Source organism: Lemur catta, chromosome 1 (genome assembly GCF_020740605.2).
Source record: "Lemur catta isolate mLemCat1 chromosome 1, mLemCat1.pri, whole genome shotgun sequence".
NCBI classification, from domain to species: domain Eukaryota; kingdom Metazoa; phylum Chordata; class Mammalia; order Primates; family Lemuridae; genus Lemur; species Lemur catta.
The window spans coordinates 69,284,993-69,306,051 of record NC_059128.1 but is presented as its reverse complement, the minus strand read 5'-3'; the positions used below and the strand labels follow the sequence as shown (position 1 = coordinate 69,306,051).

Sequence of the window (21,059 nt, the reverse complement as noted above, 5' to 3'; positions counted from 1 at the left end):
AAGGGTCCCTGCACTCCAACACTTACGCATTTATATAGTTACCGTAAAACATTCTCACCATATAAGAATGGGTTCACCATTGAACGTCTAACGTCGAGCTCAGCGCCTAGCATGTAGTACAGGTGCTCAACGAATATTTGTTGAATGAATGAACAAATTAGCTGATGTCTGGATCTGCACCGTCCAAGACAACGCCACAAGCCATGTGTGGCTGCTGAACGCTCGAAGTGTGACTAGTCTAGATTGAGATGTGCTGTAAGTGTAAAATACACACTGGATTTTGAAGACTTAGTGTAAAAAATATATATAAAATGTCTCATAAATAATGTCTTGTATTGATTACTTATTAAAATGATATTTTACATTTAATAGGTTAAATAAAATGCATTGTTAATATTAATTTCACCTGCTTATTTTTGCCTTTCTAATGTATCCTCTAGAAAATTTGACATTACAAATGTGGTTCACATTTGTGGCTGTCTTTATGTTTTATTGGCCAGCACTGGTCCAGATCCTGTAGTCCTTTATGTGCTAAAGAATGCTACCCTTCAGTAGCATTATGGTTACATGAGTTTGGGACAAGCAGGAACATGGCTACCATATGCAAAATTGCTTCCCTGAGAAAGTATGTTCTAAATGCAGACACCTGTCTAGAAATAAATCCACAGATCACAAGCCGTTGGCAACTTGGCAACTGTACCATATCATTTGCTAGAGAGAAGATCATCTATTTGCCTATCAGCAAGTTGCTGTCTTCGCCTTGCCTGCTACGGATTGCCTGGGCCATGTTTCAAAGTGTGTTCTTTTCTGTGTTCCAATGCAGTGCCAGCTGTCAAAACTTAAATCCCATTCTTTCTTATGTTGTCACCTAGATACGAGATGACAACAAAAGACAACACCCTTGCCTTGTGGAGTTTTCAAAACTCCCCGAAACTGAGAAGAATTATAACTTGCAAATGTCAACTGAAACCTTAAAGTGAGTGTTTGAGTTCAAGTTGGACTAAATAGTGAGTAGATGATTTAATGCATTCTAACTAAACTGCAAAGGTATGTACCTTGCCTGAAAGCATGGCACATTCCGATAAACTGGAGGGGATGGTGCTTATTCATGTCACAAGAGGACTTAGCATAGTGAATAACCCATCAACCATTATTACTTAGTATATATATATTACTTTAGAAACCATTTGCTGTTTGTTAGGGACAGGAAAAAGGTAGGAGGCAGAAAAGAAAGAAAAGAAACTTAGAATCAAAGGACCAAGTGCCTTTTGTAGTTCACATTAAATCAAAGGAAAAAGATAAGGCATTTCTAAAAACCAAGAGGAAACATGATCAATTCACTAAAATTAATTTTTTTTAAAGAAGAAGGGCAGAATTCTATTGCTTACAGCTCCAAAGGAGAGAAGGATGCCAAATGGGGCCACACAGGGTGTCTGTCACCCAGGGTTGGGGTAACAGTGAGCTGGAGCAGTGGGGGGCTTATGGCCTCAGGGCAGGAGGCATAGCTGGTGTTTGAGGGCACTTGTGAACTGGCTAACTTGAAGAACTTCAGGGGCCCCAGAGCACAGCAGCTGTCCCTGGTTATCTGGTGCATGGCCCTGGGGCCATTAGCATGGGCACCTCAACTTAATCAGCATGGACACTTCTGAGGCATCGTGGAGAATGAAGTATCCTTCACTCTTGTACCTCCACTGTGGAAGCCTTTCGCATAAAACAACTTTTAACTTCTCCCAATATCTTACCTATGGGACCAATTTAGATCCTAACTTTTATAGCTCAAATTGGTATCCCCCATTTTGAATTCTTTGGGAGCTTGTTATCTGTCCTCTCGCCTTTATATTTCCCTGTTCTCTAGTTGTCGGGACAGAACACTTTGATGTTGTGCTTTTGTTGGTATAACAATGCTCTGGAAGGTACCTTGTCTCATAGGTTCACATACGTGAATATCTTCAATTACAGTGGTGCTTCTTGAGGATACAGCTTTGTAGCTCATGGTGGTAGGCACAGCTCACAGCAGTACAAAGGTATTGTGTAGTAAATATTTGCCAACCTGTGGATTGGGTATTAGGATCCCATCTGTTCATGGAATTAGAGGCAGCATACAATTCTTGTGCAAATTTATAAATTGGAAAATGTGTCTAAGAGGAGCAGTTAACAAACTTCTCTTTCATATTCTTACACTTGCTATCATCTAAATCAGGAGCTGGCAAATTATGGCCTGTGGAACAATCAGACCAGCTACCCATTTTTGTAAATAAATGTTCATTATAACAAAGCTGAGCTTATTGGCTTGTGTGTGGCCTGTGGCTGCCTTTGCCCTGTAATGACAGAGTTATAGCTACAGCAGAGAGGTGTGGCCCACAAAGCCCAGTACACTTACTCTCTGGCCCTTTACAGAGAAAGCTTGCTGACTCCTGGTCCAAATGAACAGCCATTGTCTATTTCCACCAGCTCAGACATGGGTTAGGGTTCTTGCTGTCCTTTGCCTCGCAGTTGACCTTAGTCTTCTCCCTCTGTTGCATCACAGAACCCTCCTGGCCCTGGGGTGCCACATTGCTCACGTCAATCCAGCTGCAGAGGAGGATCTCAAGAAGGTCAAACTGCCCAAAAAGTAGGTGATTTTTTTAATGGTTCAAGGCTTTAATGCTTCAGCCTGAATTTTTTAACTGGGAGAGTGGGAGCCTCACATATCAAGGCAGATATCAGCCCACATGCTTCTGTCACCGGCTCGGGTGGCTCCCCCAGGTACTTAGAGGACACTGAACCCCTCAGAGAGAAGTCTGCTGAAAGAGAAGTATTTGAGGGTTTTCTCTCTTTTTGCTCCTCTACCCAGACCTCAGATGGGTGCACTGTCTTTCGTCTGTAAGAATAGCAGTCGGCACAAGCGCTTGAAAATGGTTTGCAGCCACAGCAAAGAGTTGCTCCTCCTCTGGCCCCGGGCCAGCCTTATAAACTCTTTATGGAATGGGTGTCTCTGCCAAGACTTAATTTGGCCCCCTAGGTCTGCCTGTGCCCTACTTTCCCTCCCTCCTCCTTCATTCAGACAGGGTCACACGTCCTCCCACATTCAGACACTTGCTCAGTGGCGCAGCCACTGGCTCCCTTGCTCACTCTCACACACGCCAGCCTGGGGTGTGCACACATTCACACACAGGTGTCATCATTACTAAGGAGCCAGGTGGTGCCAGCTTTCATCAGATGCTCATCTTCCCCTTCTTTCCTCTTAAACTCCCAAGCTCCACTCTCACAGGCTACTCCTGGTACCCAGAAAAGCACACCTGACAGGCAGCAGCAGAAGGGCAGACTGCTGGGGTCAGTGCATGTTGACTCTGCCCAAGGACAGGCATCCTGAGAAGGTGGGCGCGGACAATATCTTACGCTTACTTACAGTAGACCCTGCGTCTCATGCTGCTTGGAGGTTCCTGGGTAGGATGAGCCCTGGTCTGTGAGTCATCATATTTAGGTTCTACTCCTGGTCTGGGCAGTCAGTGGCCCTGGGGCCATACATAGGTGCCTCTGGACTCACATTCCCACATGGCTATGATGAGCTGCTCTCCTGAGACTCACTCCACAATGTGCCCCCGTCTCCTCCACTCACATGATGTATCTACCTGGACTCAGAATGAGCTCCTGCACATCTTCACGTTATCCATCAAGTCGCAAGCACCTGAGGCTGGGACTTCTGGACTGGACAGCTAACATCTAAGGTCACTTCAAGCTCACTCATTCTCTGACATGGTTTGATTTTTTTTTTTAATTTTGAAAGTAAAAGTTTTCTAAGACTGATTATTATATGCCGATTTATAAGAAAACATTAACTCAAGGTCTTATCCTTGCCTATTTGGTTTTGACTTCTCGTGTTTTTGAAGTGAGATAAAGGAGCTTCTGGCAGTGCTGCAGTGTTCTGAGTGTGCCCGTTATGTGTAGGGCATATGACTTTCCTTAGAAATAGGATGGATTTCACTGACCATCTACTTTCTCTGATGGTTTCCTTTGAAATTACATACATTGGCAGGAAGAATGGTAGATTAGGGACTTTGTCTATAGACTTGAAATAGAGCTGAGCTATCTGTTCAGCTAGTGTGGAACCTGTGAGTGGAGCCTCATTTACATGGTATTCTTACCCTGTGCTGTTGGTCTAAAATCTGCAATGGGGGAGCCATAGAGATCTGTTCAAAATATGTATTTTGCATTTACTTGCAGCTACATGATGTCCAATGGCTATAAGCCATCCCCTTTGGACTTGTCTGATGTAAAGCTCTTACCTCCTCAAGAAATTTTAGTGGATAAGCTTGCAGAAAATGCACACAATGTTTGGGCAAAAGACAGAATAAAACAAGGATGGACCTATGGCATTCAACAGGTAAGAAGTGCTGGGTCAGGAATGCTGGAGAAGTTAGAAGATGTTTGTCCCTCAAAGTGCCATTTTGCTTTGGCAGGTGTAAGATCAGAAGGTGGCGGTTGCCCTTGCGCTCTGTTTGTCACACTGCACTGTGTTCCTTATTTATGAAATCATGGGGCTGGACCATTTGTAATGGTCACATTGACACTGACTCCAGGCATAATTCCAATTTTGCAGAAAAGGACAGGCTTTCCCTTTGTTAGTCTAGACTTATTCATGATATGTGTTGTCTTGCTTATGTACCCACGAGCTGTAGCTTATCTTGTTTTGTTGCTTGCATTGTAAAGAGTTGAGCTTTCATGCCACTCTCCAAGGTCAAGGTAAGGCTCACCCAAATCGACGTCACAGATCAGCAGTTTTTCTGGGATGGTCCCACGTATCTACCAGAGACCCTGATAAGGAGGGAAAGCTAGCCCAGCAGAGGGACAAACGGCCTGCCCAGAAGCCTGTGCCCCCTTACGTCAGTCCGTTGGGCCAAGGATTCCTGGGCAGAGTTCTTGGCTTGAGCAGACAGCAGCCTGAGAGCCAGGGCACAGGAAGGAGTTAGGCAGAGTTCAGAGGCAGGGTTCAGCACCAACCCACCTGGCACGCCTCTTTTCTTGAAATGCTTCCCTCATCTTAATAATCACCAGTGATAGGGTTAGTATCAGGGAAGTTTGGGGTGAGGGGGGTTGTGTGCACATGAGTTAATTCAAATTGCACATGTCTGGAAGCCAGGAAGTATACCACTGTGGAAACCATGGGCAGTGTGGGAGTGAGATGGTTCAGAAGAGCATGTCATTCATCTAAGTTCAGGAGTCTCATCACTGCAGTTGTCCTTATTGTCTTGTTAGTCCCTCCCAAGGAGCCGAGAAGGACTCTACTACAAACGTGTGCCTTCCCCAACGATATGGACCCAGTGTGGCTCTGCCACCTTTTCTAATATGTCTCTGCGAAGATTTGTTAAGAAGCTGCTGTGAGGAGGCTATAACAGCTTAAATCACGGCATGATTTTCCACAGGGGAATAGTTACGCAAATCCCCATCGCCTTGCCTTGGGAGTGGAGGTTCCTAAACCAATTTCATGATGCTTCATTTTATTCACGGGCTGGCATGATTAAAATGTGTTTTTTAATCCTAGCTTTGAGCATTAGTAAAATTTGTCCACTTATACTCATTTAACCCTGAAGAGAAGTGGCAAATATGTACACTGCTAAATACGAAGGCACTGGGGAAAGAGCTAACAGCCCAGCAAGAGCCAGCCAGGAAGCCGGGACTGTTGCTGGGAGTGTGTGAGTGGCTTGAGCTACAGTGAGGCTGAAATGTGTTTTCTCAGCAGCTCTTTTCTCTGGCTTCACATAGGATTTGAAGAACAAAAGGAATCCCCGTCTGGTGCCATATGCATTACTAGATGAGCGTACCAAGAAGTCAAACAGGGACAGCCTGCGTGAAGCTGTTCGCACATTTGTTGGTTACGGGTATAATATTGAGCCATCGGACCAAGAACTAGGTAATGAGTTGAGATTGTTCATTCTGGCCCCAATTTACTTAATAGGCAAATGTTAAATTTAAACAGGTCTAACTTGTACTATTATTAATAGTATTGGTGCTGAGGAGCACTAATCTAAACAGCCTATCTTTCTTTTTTTTAACAATAGTAATGGGACCGTGTTTGATATAACACATCATCCCATTGACAGATGTTTCTGTGATGGGCATTTCCATGACCCAGTCCCACAGGGAAGACGCTATCTTCCAGGGTAGCTGAGCTCTGGGGGACACCTTATCACAAAACAAAGTCATCTTTTTTTCTCTTATTTTCCAAATACGTGAATATCAGCTTACTATTGGATCGGGTAATCACATCTCCAAATTAAATTCTAGTGCTGATTAAAATCACCAGCTTATAGCTGATGAACATGTCATTGTCATCCCATGCCCCAGGAGGTACTGTAGGCCAAAGGGGCAGTATTGTAAGTGGTTCAGGGGACGGCTTTGGAGTCAGACCTGGGTTCACATCTTTAATCCTCAGTTTATTGGCTCTGTGACCTTGAATAAATGATTTTACCACTCTGAGACTCTGTTTTTTCCATCTGTAAAATGAAGACAGTATTACTGACCTCATAGGATTGTCATGTGTGAAAACTGAGCTATGGTCTCTAAAAGATCTACTCCAAAGTAATCACTCGGTAAATGGTAGCTTATGTTATTATGATGATGACAATGATGATCTGTTATGCACAGATAGTGGGCAATCTGTGGCCAGTCTCAGTTGCTGTTGTCAAATTCCTTTGAGGAATGCTACCTCGGTATTAAAGGTCTGTGTCCTCTCTTTCCCTCCTATGCCCTCTACTTACCTTCCTTCTCTCAACAGCTGACCCAGCTGTGGAGAAAGTCAGCATAGACAAGATCCGATTCTTCCGGGTAGAGCGGTCGTATGCAGTGAGATCTGGAAAGTGGTATTTTGAGTTTGAGGTGGTGACCGGAGGAGACATGCGGGTTGGCTGGGCCAGGCCAGGCTGTCGCCCTGACATCGAGCTGGGTGCTGACAACCAAGCCTTCGTGTTTGAAGGCAGCAGGGTGAGTCTGTATAGTGTCCACACATCCTCGTTCTAAGTTTTCCTTCTCCAAACATTTCCTTGGAAGCTGAAAGTACTGAGTGTCTGGATCTCTGGCTTCAAAGCGAGTGGTCACCACCACTAGCTAATTTAAGCATTGAATGAACATTCCCTAGCGGTTGTTTCTTTGCTCTTTGCTGTGGCAAAGGGGAGGACTGTGTGTCCAAGGCCTTTCTCTACTCACCTCCATATCTGCTCTTGTCCTGAGCCCATGGACCCCACTCCAGAGGTAACTCAGAACACTGTGCTGGCAGTATGTTGGGAAATCATACCAATTTGCCCTAGAGAGAATTCTGTTTATTGCCATAGCTGTGACTAGGAATCAAAAGACTTAGGCCACCTTTTCTGATCAGCCTTGAGTGTCTTGGTTTTGCTCTTGTAACAGAGACCACTCCTCCCTGTGAGTTATCCTTGGTAAAGAGGTGAGTGCCCCCATAGAAATCATGTGCCACTACTAGTTAAGAGATATTGCTGATATAGTCATTTGTCCAGCTCCAGGGGGCTTCTAGAGCCTCCATTTCTCTAAGCCCTGGGGTCTTGTTTTCTAGGGCCAGCGTTGGCATCAAGGGAGTGGGTATTTTGGGCGTACCTGGCAGCCAGGAGATGTGGTTGGATGTATGATTAACCTGGATGATGCTTCGATGATCTTCACACTGAATGGGGAGCTGCTGATCACCAACAAAGGCTCTGAACTTGCCTTTGCTGACTACGAGATTGAGAATGGTAAACTTACCACCCTCCCCTGATCCCAACTCCATGAGGTTGAAAGAAAACCCAGGGAGAGAGCTAAGTGAGCTCCTCTTCCTCCTTATTTAGGATACGCTATCCTTTGCATATTTGAAACCCTAATGATGAAGACTATCCCTTAGACTATCGGTTTTGAAAAATTAGGACAAATAATAGTGATAGTTGGCAGCATAAATATAAATTCTGAACTTCCAGATTGATTGACGGAGCAATCAATGTCTCCTCTAATTACCTGCCCTGTGCCTTGTCATTTGAAGAGTCCCCAGGTTCACCGGTATTACAAAGAAAATGCTTATTGTATAATATATGACTAATGTCTTTAGCAGGAGAGAAAAATCAGTGAATTAAAGGATTATCCTTTTATTCTGATTTGAATTGTCAGTCTGCATGTTTGTGTAATTGAACTTGATGCTTTGATGAGAACCACTGAAACACAAAAGTTAGATTTCGCTGTTCCCTTGAATGAAATATAATTTATTTTGAAATTCAAGCACACTGTGAGACCCAAGCAGAGTTGCACTTATTAATGGCCATGAATAGACCGCAATCAGGATAGTGCTTCCAGCTGCACAAAGGAGCAATTGGAGCTTATTATTTCTTGTCTGCATGACTACATTATGCACCCAAGACCATTGGCACGTAGGGTCAAGAGCTCTGGACTACAAGCTGGAGGACTTGCTTCTGACGTGCTGTGTGGCTCCCAGGGAGTCTTGGCTTGGCCTCTCTGGACTTTACTTTCTTCATCTACACCAGAGAATAAGAGGATAGATGAAATAAAATCTCATGTTCTTCCCAGATATAAAACTTCAATGGCAGTGACTTTCTACCTGCTCTGTGAATACCCTTGTGCTTGGTGTGATGCCACTCTTTGCTTCTTCATGACAGAAGAGGAGGATGCTGTTCTGGGTCAGGACACCTGGGCTCTTGCCCTGCCTCTGCCCTTGCCCGCCCATGACATCTTAATGGACTTTATTGAACCTCTTTTGGGCCTCATTTACCCCTCTGTAAATGATTAAATCTCCTTGTAACTCTAACTTTTTGAGACTTTACAAAAAGAAACAGTTACTGTCTAGGAAGCTAAAAAGATATAACTGCATTGGCAAGAGTACAAATACAGGAAAGTCTGTATATATTATAAATGTTCTTTATTTACAGAGTGTTTTTAGCTTTATAAATGACTTTCACACACTTTTTATAGACACCTATTATCTGCAACATGCGTATCCAACTGTACCTTTAAAGAGCTTTAAAGATTTTTCTAAGAATGAACTATTTGGAGAAATAAAGTTTACAAGTCAATATATTTTCCTAGGAGGACAGGATGACCAAAGTCAGATAGGGTCATATTTTAGTGCCTTCTGAAGAGGTTTCAAACCAAAGTTTTAAAGAAAGAATCCTATTTTGGGAGACAAGTGGGGGTGACGTTGCCAGCAGAAGGAATGGCTTGTGTGCTGGTTCAGAGTCAAAGGAGCAGAAATATTGTAGATGCACATCAGAACAATGTAGAAGGACCACCAGATACTTCCCAAGCAACCATCACCTGCAGTGTTCTCTTCTTGAGGCATGAAGGAAAACAAAGGGCTTAGAAGAGTCAGGCACATCCCCAAGGAAAGCAGTTTTCTAGGGTAGAAAGAGTCCAAAGATTGGGACCTTTTCCGGGTTCTGCTATTGCGTGAACTGCAGAAAGTGACTCGTCTATGAGTCTTTGCCTTAACTCTAAGGAGGAGATAAGAATCTTGTATGTTGTGCAGACTTAGAAGAACTTTGCAATGTCCAAAGCCTTGATCCTCAAAGTGTGGTCTGTTTGTTAGAAATGCAGACTCTCTGCCTTGCCCCACACCAGAATCAGAAACTGCATTCTGACAAGAAGCTCCGGTGATTTGTATGCACACGGAAGCACGAGGAGCAGCAGTCTACAGCACATACAAATGCAAGTCGTAGCAGCATTAAGGAGCTCGATGTCTAGTTGTAAAATGAGATGAAAATATGAAAAGGTTAATAATGCAAAGCAGTAAATTTAAATGGCAAGTAACTAATACAGAATGAGAGTTCTGTAAGAACGGGACTCGAATTGAATGTTAAATAAAGACTGTAAGATGCCTGCCTCTGTGGAGAAGGGTGTTCCAGACAGGGGATGTAACTGGAGTGATGCTATGGCATCAGGAAACTTCAGGAAAATGTGGAACAGTTTGACTGGAAGATTTATGTGTGGAGTTTATGAATGATGAAGCTGGAAAGATAGATAAGGTGCCGATAAGATAGCCTTGAATTCTAATGCTCAGCCTTTTCATTCAAGAAACTATTGTCTACTCTGGGCCAAGCACCCTTGCACTTCACCCTCTAGGAAACACGGGGGGTGGGGAAGGGACTTGTTATAGGGTGTGAGCAGAGGAACGCTATAACGGAGAGGGATGTTTTAGGATAACCCTGCCTTTAGAGATCATCTGTGTGGTAATGAAAGACATGCCTCATAGGCCTTTTGTGTACAGGGACATGATTTGACCTTCAGAATAACAAAGTCTGTTATTAGGATGAGGTTTTATAATAGAATTGTACTGTAATATGTTAGCACATTGTGCTGTGGCATTGTGTCACACTTCAATAACACAGAGACAAGATAATTGGAAAGCTCTTTCAGTTCTGTGATGGCTCGAGAGTTGGCGGAGGGGCAGTTGAAAGGAAGTCGATGTGCCATTCTCCGGTAACAATAGCCCAGAGGCCTGGCATAACCATATAGCATCTCTGCATAAAGGGGAAAGAGGCAGCAGATCTTGCCTGGAGTGTTAGGAAAAGCATCTGTTGAAAATAAGACATTTTCCTAATTGTAGCCCCCCCCCCATAAAATAAAATGCCTTCTATGCTTGTGTTCTTCTGATAGACCCCAGTGAAAGCTGTGCTGGGGGAAGTCTTTAGCCCTCTAGGGAGGAGTAGGGGCAGACATTACAGTTCATGGCTGGTTTTTCCTCTGAGTTCTTTATAAGTTGTCACCTCCATCCTCTTCTGCATCATAGGTGATATGGCCTTATCTGCTTCATTGGATTTGTCTAATTATTGTTCCCTACCCTGGACCATCACGGCTCTCAGTGTTGTCGCTGAGAAGCCTCCAAGGTGAAACTTGCTATTAGCCTTCTCTTTTCGTCCATTTAAAGGAAAGGAAGGTAAAATCCTGAACATCCTGCGAGACCTTAGAGTGTGGCATCTGGAAGAGGCTTTGGTACGGTCTCCTGTGCTGCCCGTCTGCCAGGCACTGCCCTGAGGGACGTCCTGCCTCCTGCTACGTCTTTGGTGTCTGCAGGGGCAGCCTCCCAGGCTGTTCCTGCCCCTTGGCCTATCAGGGTTTAACAGATGCCCCGATGCTATTGGCAACTCTTCAGCGGCAGAAAATAAAACTTATTTGCAGGAAGTGTCACTGCCATCTATAGGCACACACGTTGGTACCCAGGGTCTCCTGTCATCCTCTCTCCAGACAGGTGTGGCTGTGGCAGGAGAGCTTGGTCTCTTGCTTCCTGTGTTTTCAACAAGGCTTGTGACCATCTCAGCGTTGTCCCCGAACTCAGTCTTCGCGAGGCTTAGCAGGAAGTCAGAAGGAATGGATAAAATATGTGCTGCTGTGTTGAGACGCCCAGAAACACCCCCGGGATAGTCTGAGCAGTCATCTAACCACCTCTCCCAAGACCTGTTTCTCCCTTACTCACAGTGATTCTCTTTCATGTCCTTCTTCAGTTCGAAATGGATTGAAAGTGGATCTAGCATTTGGATTTTCTAGAGAGCCGACTTCTTTCTGAACTCCTGAATTATAAGAAGATGACCTCCCTGCTATCCCACTTCCTAATCACAAAATCAGTGTGAGGCCTTGTAATACCAAGTTTATCAGAACCGGGGTTCCTCTACGAAATGTAATGTGTACGTTCTTGCCTTTTCTTTCCTGGGGCAAGAACTTTGTATACGTATTGGCTCAAGACAATGCCATTTGCAAATTTCCTTCCCACACCTCTTCAAAGATGTCCGCAGTTAATCTCTTAGGCTACATGTTGAGGAGAAGATATTCTTCTTTGTTTTTCTTTCTTCTTACTTCTCCAGTCCCATTTGAGGCTACCGGTTGAGTTGTGTGTAAAGTGCAAATCCTTGTTTATGACACTCAGTGCTCATAGTAATGCCGTGTGACGTTGCCGGATGAATCCTTTTATCCAAATCACTTCCAGAGAGTCATACGGCCACCTGTATAGAGGTGGCCCTTTTTCTCAAAGGGGCCTGGTTGTGGTCATGGGTCTCCTGCTGCCTAATCTAGAGGCAAACAGGTCAACTACATGACACTCTGGAAAATCATTTGGAAAGCAGAGGAAGAGTCAGTCACAAACACGTTAGTTTAGATACTTTTATGAAGCAGGCATCCCGGCCTCCGTCCCCATTGCTTCCTCTAGACTCCTGCTCAGGCAGCTTTGTTTACATGCTGGCCCTGCAGTTTACCAGGTAACAGACATTGAGCAAGTTATTCAACTTTCTAAGCCTCAGTTTCCTCATCTATAAAATGGGCATATAAAAGAGATGGCTCTGTAGAGCACTAAGCCTGGCATTTAGAAAATATTTCATAAATATTACCTGCTGCGATTTACCACATCATTGTTGTTCCCCCTCATCTATCTACTGTGCAGAGTTATAAAATTACAAGATGTTTAAATGCCTTTAGCAAAGAAGCTTTGGAAATGGAGAAATTGTTGGCTAGAGCCTCCTAGCCAGGTAGAGGGAGCTGATTAAATGTATTCAGTTATCAAGTCTTTTTCCCCAGGAGAAAGTGCTGGTGCCTTATGAGAATTCATCTTTCCTCTCTGTCCATTTTGGGTTTTCTCTTTTCTGACTCAAGCTTTGGACTTAGCTTTTCTGCGGCTTCTATCCAGAGCTGCCCCAGCTGTGCCCACTTGGCCCCAGGAGGTCCTCAGTACTCTGCCTCCCATTGCTCTATGTCCATGACTTTGGTTTCCCTGCCTTTTCTCACACAGTGTTCAGCTCTGCCCTGGAGAGAGGGCTTCTGGCCCACAGGGACAACACTTTACTCTGCAATGAGTGCAGTCCTCTGCCCTGGGACATAGCTTCTGTTTAAACCTGGGGCATTCGTCCCCTGTGACTCTCACTCCCTCCCTCTCTTGTACACTGACTGACAGCTGGGCTATGACTCAGAGGGTGCAAGATCCCATCCCATTTTTTCACTTTCCCTTCTCGTGACCTTGGTCAAGTCCATTGGCTCCTCAAGTCCTCAGTTTTATCCTCAGTAAAGTGCTGTCTCTTCTGCTGATGTTTAGAAATAAGGAGGAGTCCCAGTTCCTTAGGGGAAAAAAAGCTTCATTCAAGTATTACCTTTTTCCCCTTACATTGTCAGTGAGTCTGTAACTAGGACATTATTTACATGTCCCAAGGCTAAATCCTTGTTGTTGCTTCCTCCCACTTGGGCTTTTACACCTGCTGCTCACTTGCTACACTATTCAGCTTCATGGAGAAGAAAGGAGAAGAGAGACTTTCTTTAGACATCCTATTCCTTGTTCACATCAAGGCTGGAATGCTTCATGAACTTCATGATCATGGCTCCAAAATAAAACTATAAGACTGGTGGTTTTCTTGTTACCCCCCCTTAGAAGAATAACCAAAATACTGCCTTGGGAATAGGGATAGTTACAGCAAAAACATTTACCCTTTCATAGTCCGTTCCTTGTCCCCATTTCATAAGCTCCTTGGGATTGGGATAATTTCTTCTTTCCTTTGCATCTTGTCGCAGCACATAGCAAAGCTCTCTGTCCCATTGGGGATCCAAAAAATTTTGCTGACAAGCAATTCTTATTCTACACTGTAGTCAGATTTCTGATGGTTCCTTATTTATAAACATCTCTGTTGATAGAAGGGAAATGATTTCATCTACCAGTCCCTGGCACAAAAGTGCCAGAAGCATAGCAGTGCTCAGAATGTCACATGAACGGATGCTTATCTGATTGATCCGTCCATCTACTGCTCTGAGGTAGGGCTGCTGGTCTGTTCTGTCCTTGGTGGCCCTGAGAGAGGGCTCTTTGTATGGACATCACCGTCATTCTTCTAGGATTGGATTAAAGTTCTCTCTTACTTACAGCGCACATCTGTGTCCTGAATGAGTTCATAGTTTCTGAAGCCAACCAACTAGTTTTTGAGAGATTTGCCTTTCACTTATGTGACTGATTTATTTACATAGGAACACTGTGGCTTAGACAGCAGTATATAAGCACTCACTCTAGGAGCAGTGCATTCTGAAGTTCACTGAGCTTCTTCAGGGCAGCTATTTTGAATTCTTTGCCTTAAAGGTCACCTGTCTCCATCACTCCAGGATTGGTCACTGGTACCTTATTTAGTTTGTTTGGTGAGGTCATGTTTTCCTGGATGTTTCTGATGCTTGTGGATATTCATCGATGTCTGAACATTGAAGATTTGGTATTTATTTTAATCTTCACAGTCTGGGCTTGTTCGAACACCTCCTTCTTGAGAAGGCTTTCCAGGTATTCCAAAGGGAATTGAAGGTTATCATCTCAGTCTTTGATCGTTGCAGCTGGATCAACTCTGGGGGTGCCCCAAGCCCAGTAATGCTGTGACTCCTGCAGACTCTTTGTGGTACTGCCTCGGTGGGCTGGGGTGAGGTATGGGAGAATTCCCTGGGTTACCAGGCAAAGTCTTTCACTCTCTTCCCTAACTCTCTCTCCTGAGCTGCTGGAGTTGGGGGAGGAGTGACGTGGGCCCTCCATCGTGGCCAACAGTGGCAGGTCACACCTAAAGCCAGCCCAGTCTTACGCAAAGCCCATGGTGACTGTTGCCTGGCTACCTCTGATGTTTACTCAAAGCCCAAGGGCTCTTTAGTCAGTGGGTGCTGAATCCTGCTAGGACTCCGTCCTTCCTTCGGGGGAGCCTGTTTCTTTCTGGCCCAGGGTGGGTCTAGAGATGCCGTCCAACTCAGGGACTTCAAGAGTCTGCTTGGTACTTTATTTTACTGTGGGTGAGCTGGTACCCAAGTTGCTCCCAGCACAGCATTGCCAGGGGAGGGGTGGAGGAGACAATGCCAGACTCTTTTCTGCCCTGTGCCTATCTTTCTTTGATATAACGTTAAAACTAGGTATTATGATGGCTCACCTGATTTTTGGTTCTTCCAAAGGTGCCTGTTTGTGTGGATAGTTGTTGAATTTGGTGTTTGTGCTAAGGACCAAAATCCAGAGCTTTCTATTTGGCCCTCTTGTTCTGCCCCCTCTGAAGAATGCAGTTGGCCTTTGTGTCTGTGAAGGAAAGTTCTTCCTGTTAAATGTAAATGTTCCCAAAATTGGCTTTTAAATTTCCCTTGAAATGAAAATTTCAATACCTATACTGAAGACTATATGTCCTGAACACATGTTTTTATATGCACATAACTTGATGTCTTTTAGTTGCTGCTTAATCTCTTTGGTGCTGTCTCCAGGGTTTTAAGCTGAGGTGTGATAGTTTTCTCTGAGGGGAGCTCTAACCCCTGCTTTATCCAGCAGCCTCAGAGATATTCCTTCCCCTCCAAGAGCTCTCTGCAGCCTCAGCTGTCCTCCAGCCGCCTGCCTCGCACATCCTCCCAAATCCGAGATAATTAGTGCTTTCCCTGCTTTGCTGATTTGTTGGTCCACAATTATGATTTATAAATAGCCCACAAGCAAGAACACCAAACAATTTGAACTTCTGTTTTGGTCTATTCTGCATGGTAATTTTTAATATGATCAGGATACAGATGCGAGCCTGGGGAGACGCTAGCTGTGGGAAGGAAGAGAGCAGTTGTCTTTGGCTCCTGTTTGAAACTCGCCCCTTCCCGCTTAGAGGGGGAGGAGGACAGTGGCCTGGGAGCACAAGAGTGTAATAAATTGTGTTTGGGGATCAAGCAGAATCACAATGCTAGCATTTAAAACTTCTTAAAGCCAGTGCTGGAATGATACTCTCAAAACGTAAAGTACCTCTCATTTCACTGGGGAAGATGCTGAGGCCCAGAAAAGTTAGACACTTTGCCCAAGTCGTTGTTTTTTATTTTAAATAGATTTTATTGTGTGTATTTAAAGCATACAACATGATGCTATGGGATAGGTACAGGTAGTAAAAATGTTACTATAGTGAGGCTAATTAACATATCCATCATCTCATATAGTTATCCATTTTTTGTTTTTGTGACAAAATCTGCTCACCAAGTCATTCTTTGGGCTTGCTGTGTTGTCTTGTTTTTGGAAGTATTTATATTTTCCCAGAACCTAAGATCAATTTTAACGAAGGCATAGATAAAGAATTTCACTTTTTCTCTTATTGGTTTTACTTTTCTAGTTGATGTTTATTTACATCTTAAGAATACTCTTAGCTGGAAGATTGTTTTTCCCAAATCGTTTTGAACCAAGCTCACTTTTCTTTCCCGTCTACCAAGGGCAGTGACAGTCTCCACGTGGCCACCTGTTGTTGCTTGTCTGTGCCAGGAAGAAAGGCAAAGGGTTGTGCCCCATGTTTCCTCCCGGGACAGAAAGCCCCTAGGGAAGCAAGGGTGGGGCTCCGCACAGCGTCCTGGGACGGCACTGCGGGCTGAAGCAGCTTCTCTTTAACTCTTCCGCAGGCTTCGTGCCTATCTGCTCTCTGGGGCTGTCTCAGATCGGCCGCATGAATCTTGGGACAGACGCCAGTACCTTCAAGTTTTATACCATGTGCGGCCTCCAAGAGGGCTTTGAGCCTTTTGCTGTCAACATGAACCGAGATGTTGCAATGTGGTTCAGCAAGCGCCTCCCGACGTTTGTCAACGTGCCCAGAGATCACCCGCACATAGAGGTAACGTTACACGTCGTGGGTGGCCCCGGCAGGGCGGGTGGGCCAAGGCACTAAGCTCCCACTAAGTCTCCTGTCCACGGGCCACTGCTTACCTAAGTCCCTGTCTTGGACACTTACCCGCCACCTCCCTGCCGGCCCTCAGAGCCGTAGTTGCAGACACCTTCATCAGGGCAGCTCAGTGGCATCTTGCAAGAGACAGTCAACCTTGCAGGCTGATCCCCAGCCTTTGGGCCACTGCATTTTCTCCAGATGTGCCCGCACTGGCAATGTCATAGTCATGCAGTGTCCAGAGACCTTAAACATTGCTTTTTAAAAAAAATTTCAGGATCGAATGGTAGGTCTACTTGAATCTGTTTAAGGTATCTCCATAATGCTTTCCACAGGGGTTGCACTAGTTTGCAGTCCCACCAGCAGTGTATGAGTGTTCCTGTCTCTCCGCATCCATGCCAACATGTGTTGTTTTGGGATTTTTTGATAAAGGCCATTCTCACTGGAGTTAAGTGGTATCTCATTGTGGTTTTGATTTGCATTTCCCTGATGATTAGGGATGTTGAGCATTTTTTCATATGTTTGTTAGCCATTCTTATATCTTCTTTTGAAAAATTTCTATTCATGTCATTTGCCCACTTTTTGATAGAGTTGTTTGGTTTTTTCTTGCTGATTTTCCTGAGTTCTAAATACTGGGCATATACCCAGAAGAACAAAAGTCATTCTATAACAAGGACACCTGTACCCGAATGTTTATAGCAGCACAATTCACAATCGCAAAGATGTGGAAACAACCCAAATGCCCATCAATCCACGAATGGATTAGTAAACTGTGGTATATGTATACCATGGAGTATTACTCAGCTATAAGAGATAACGGTGATACGACATCTCTTTGGTTCTCCTGGAGAGAGTTGGAACCCATTATATTAAGTGAAGTATCCAAAGAATGGAAAAACAAGCATCACATGTACTCACCAGAAAATTGGTTTCCCTGATCATCACCTAAATGCACATCGGGGAAGGATACCAATTGGATATCAGACTGAGGCGGGGGGTGGGGGGAGGGGATGGGTGTATGCCTACATGATGAGTGCGTTGCGCACCGTCTGGGGAATGGCCATGCTTGAAGGTGCTGACTTGGAGAGGTGGGGAGTGGGGGGAGGGGATGGAGGTACGACTACATGGTGAGTGCCAGGCGCACTGTCTGGAGAATGGACATGCTTGAGGCTCTGACTCAGGGGGATGGGCAGGACATGGGCAATGTATATAACCTGAGCTTTTGTATCCCCATGAAGAGCTGAAATAAAAAAAAAAATTTCAATACCTCTACTCAAGACTATATGTCCTGAACACATGTTTTTATATGTACATGACTTGATGTCATTTAGTGGCTGCTTACTTTCTCTTTGGTGCTGTCTCCAGGATTTTAAGCTGAGGTGTGGGATTATGACAATCCCACCTCCTAGGGGGGCAGAGAGAAGCCCAAGATTGTAAGGAGCATCCTCTGGGTTCTGGTTCAGTGTCTGCTTGCCTCTTTCCAGCAAGCTGACCAGGGTTTTCCGTGGCAGGTGAGGGCGGGAGAGTGTTGATACCCAAATGGACCAGCTCATGGCAGCATTGGTCAGGGCAGGGTCAAGGAACTGTAAGTTCCTTCACTTACCCTCCAGTCTGAATTCAAGCATCACTCTAATCCCCCATGTCCCCCTCAGTCATAAATAGTAGAGACTCTTATTTCTCTGATTCCTCCCTGACCGTTACCTTAGAAAGGTGGCTCATTAACTTTTGGAGGTCATGAACCCCTTTGCCAAACTGATAGAATCTAGAGGCCCTCTGCTTAGAAAAATATGCAAACCACACAGAAATATTTAAGCACTCTCATAGACCCCAGGTCAAGAACTGTTCTCTAGAGAACAGAGAGAAGCACAGGTTATAAGAAAATTATTATTGTAAGTATCAGTTTACTGTATCCTCTGTAGCAACCCCTCTCACACACATTTTAAAAATCCAGTTTTGATCTTTCCTCCCCCACCTCCTCCCGCTGCAATGCTTGTGCCCAGGAACTGCAAATTTCCCCTGTATTTGGAGGAGGCTTCAGGAGCCTCAGGCTGTGACTGTGGCAGGGAAGGGCACTGGGCTGGGTCCCTCCTCAGGAGCTTTGGGCTTGCTGGTGCTTTTCCCCTTAGATGTTCTCCTGCCCCAATGACAGGCAAAATCTTGGGAAATATTCTCTGCTTTAACCATCTGCCCCTAACCTAAAAGATCATCAGCCTCTGCAGATACTACACTGCATCTCCTGGATGCCACACCTCCCTCTCTGGCATTTATTCCCCACCCCTGGCCTTGCAGAGAACCCAATGGGCCTGTCTTTAAATCTCTAATTTCTCCAGCCAGGAGAAGATCTTTGTTTTCTGTAGGACAAGGTCTAAGTAATGATGAGAGTCACAGTTTGGCTGTCACTGGTGAAAGCTCAGTCTCACAGTTCTCAGAATGCCTTGCCACGTATGGTGCATGTCAATGAGGGAAGAAGGGCCCGGGTCAAGGTCAGGCCCTCCAGTGTGTCAGCGCAAGGACTTGTCATGTTTCCAGGTCGTGAGGATTGATGGCACCATGGACAGCCCGCCTTGCCTCAAGGTGACCCACAAGACGTTTGGCTCACAGAACAGCAATGCCGACATGATCTATTGCCGTCTAAGCATGCCTGTCGAGTGCCACTCCTCCTTCAGCCACAGCCCCTGTCTGGACAGTGAAGCTTTCCAGAAGAGGTGAGGGCGAGGCCTCTGCTTCTCACAGGTGCTCGCTGTGTCTGCTATAAAGTTGGCTTTCTGCTTGTTTTTCACTCTACTTCAGCACAAGAACTCTGGGGATAGGGTTCTCTCTGCTTTCAGTTAGGTAAAGAAATGAGGGTGTGTGTGCACATGTGTGCATGCAGGGGCACTTGTGTGTTTGTGCAACGCGCCATTAAGAAACCAATCACACTAAACAGACTCAGATCTCCTGGAAAAGTTTCGGCTCTTTTTGCACGAAGTCCGTAGCTTCCTTGTCGCCCACAATTCCTGTGTTTTAGGAGTAAAAGGAATGTGAGTGCATGAGAGGGTGCGATTGTTGTTGCTTTTGTGTGAAATTAGGAGTTTCTGGAGGCAAATACTGTATTCTTTGCATAACTGTGGGCATTGTCCGCCCCTGCAGCTGTGTAACTCATGAGTAATGTGGCTTCTTCCTTCTTGATACGGAATATATTCCCTGCTGTCTTTCTTTGCTCTGATGTCTATTTTTAATCATTCATGTATGTTTGCCATCTGGAGCCATCTTGTTCAGGTTTTCTCTAGAGTTCACTGTCTACCAAGCTTTTAAACAAGCACAGCTGCTTGAGAGAATAGGCTCACCCATGCAGAGGTATCCCTGGCGGTATTACTGCAATCTCCCCATCTCCCCTCTCAGCTCTAACTTAGCATCTGAGCTGAGGGACACGAGCTGGAAGTCACAGCCCTGCCTTGTGGTAGCAGCTTACAAATGAACAAGTCCCAAGACTGGTTGCAGTCACTGGTGTTTAGGAAATAGCCAGTTTCCTAGACTTGCGTTGATCGTTAAAGGTAGAACTGATCATTGCCTGTCAGAACTGTGGGATTCTCTACACAGCCGAGTAACTAAAACATGGATTATCTCCCCCCCAGGAAACAGATGCAAGAAATACTCTCTCATACCACAACAGTAAGTAAATGTGCTCAATTATGGTTTTAATTATTTCATTCTTTGTTGTGCCTGGTAATATGCCCCTTACAGCAAAGATCTGTCTAGAGATCTTCTTTAATTGCCAATTACTCTGTCTTTTAATATCCATCTTGATGCTGCCAGAATACATCTGTGGCATTTCTCTAATGGGAGAAAGAAAAATGGTTATTCACTGCAAAGCAGAAGGCCTACCTGGAGCTCCTAATTGGGCATCACTGTATACTTGTTGCCCATTTGCCATCAGGGACCCGACACTGCCTTTCTGATTGAAATGAGCAGCGCTTGGAGAGCTCTCAATTAGATCTTTTTGTTTGCTCTTTTGTGCAAACTTCATGAGTCAGCTTCCCCATGTCTCTGTGCGGTGCCAAGAGTAACGCTGAAAGCGACCAAATGAGAAGGAGCAGGAAGCTAGTCCAGGAGACGGGAGCTACTTTTTCCCCCTTTCCGTAGCAGGACAGTAGTCAGAAGGCAACACTTCCTAATTTCTTTCTTTCTCTCATTCTTCTTTAGCACCTGGCAGAAATCATGTCTATGGACAAAATGTATATCAACCCTTCTATAAAGTTATCCTACAATCTTAAGCTCATAGGGTAACCATCATCAGGAGTAAGATTCTTACTGTGGTGAATCCCGCACTTAGTATGTGCAGGACACTGTGCTTGGCACATTGTGTCACCTTCTTAGTTCACCTCCATCTAATTCATTTAAATGGAGATGGTCAATATTATGCACAGAGAAGGGAAAATGACTTGTCCAAGGTCACACGATGAATACCTG

The 21,059-nt window shown here is 44.8% G+C and overlaps 1 protein-coding gene across 1 annotated transcript in view; it reads left to right on the top strand.

The window, feature by feature from the left end:
- RYR3 (ryanodine receptor 3) overlaps positions 1-21,059 on the top strand; it is a 338,847-nt gene that overhangs the window by 139,683 nt on the left and 178,105 nt on the right. Inside the window, exons 22-30 of the mRNA XM_045543649.1 lie at positions 873-976; positions 2,528-2,611; positions 4,204-4,363; positions 5,743-5,890; positions 6,755-6,960; positions 7,547-7,721; positions 16,354-16,562; positions 19,140-19,315; positions 20,225-20,261. Of these exons, the coding sequence (XP_045399605.1) occupies positions 873-976; positions 2,528-2,611; positions 4,204-4,363; positions 5,743-5,890; positions 6,755-6,960; positions 7,547-7,721; positions 16,354-16,562; positions 19,140-19,315; positions 20,225-20,261 (1,299 nt within the window). The remainder of the gene's footprint in view (positions 1-872; positions 977-2,527; positions 2,612-4,203; positions 4,364-5,742; positions 5,891-6,754; positions 6,961-7,546; positions 7,722-16,353; positions 16,563-19,139; positions 19,316-20,224; positions 20,262-21,059) is intronic.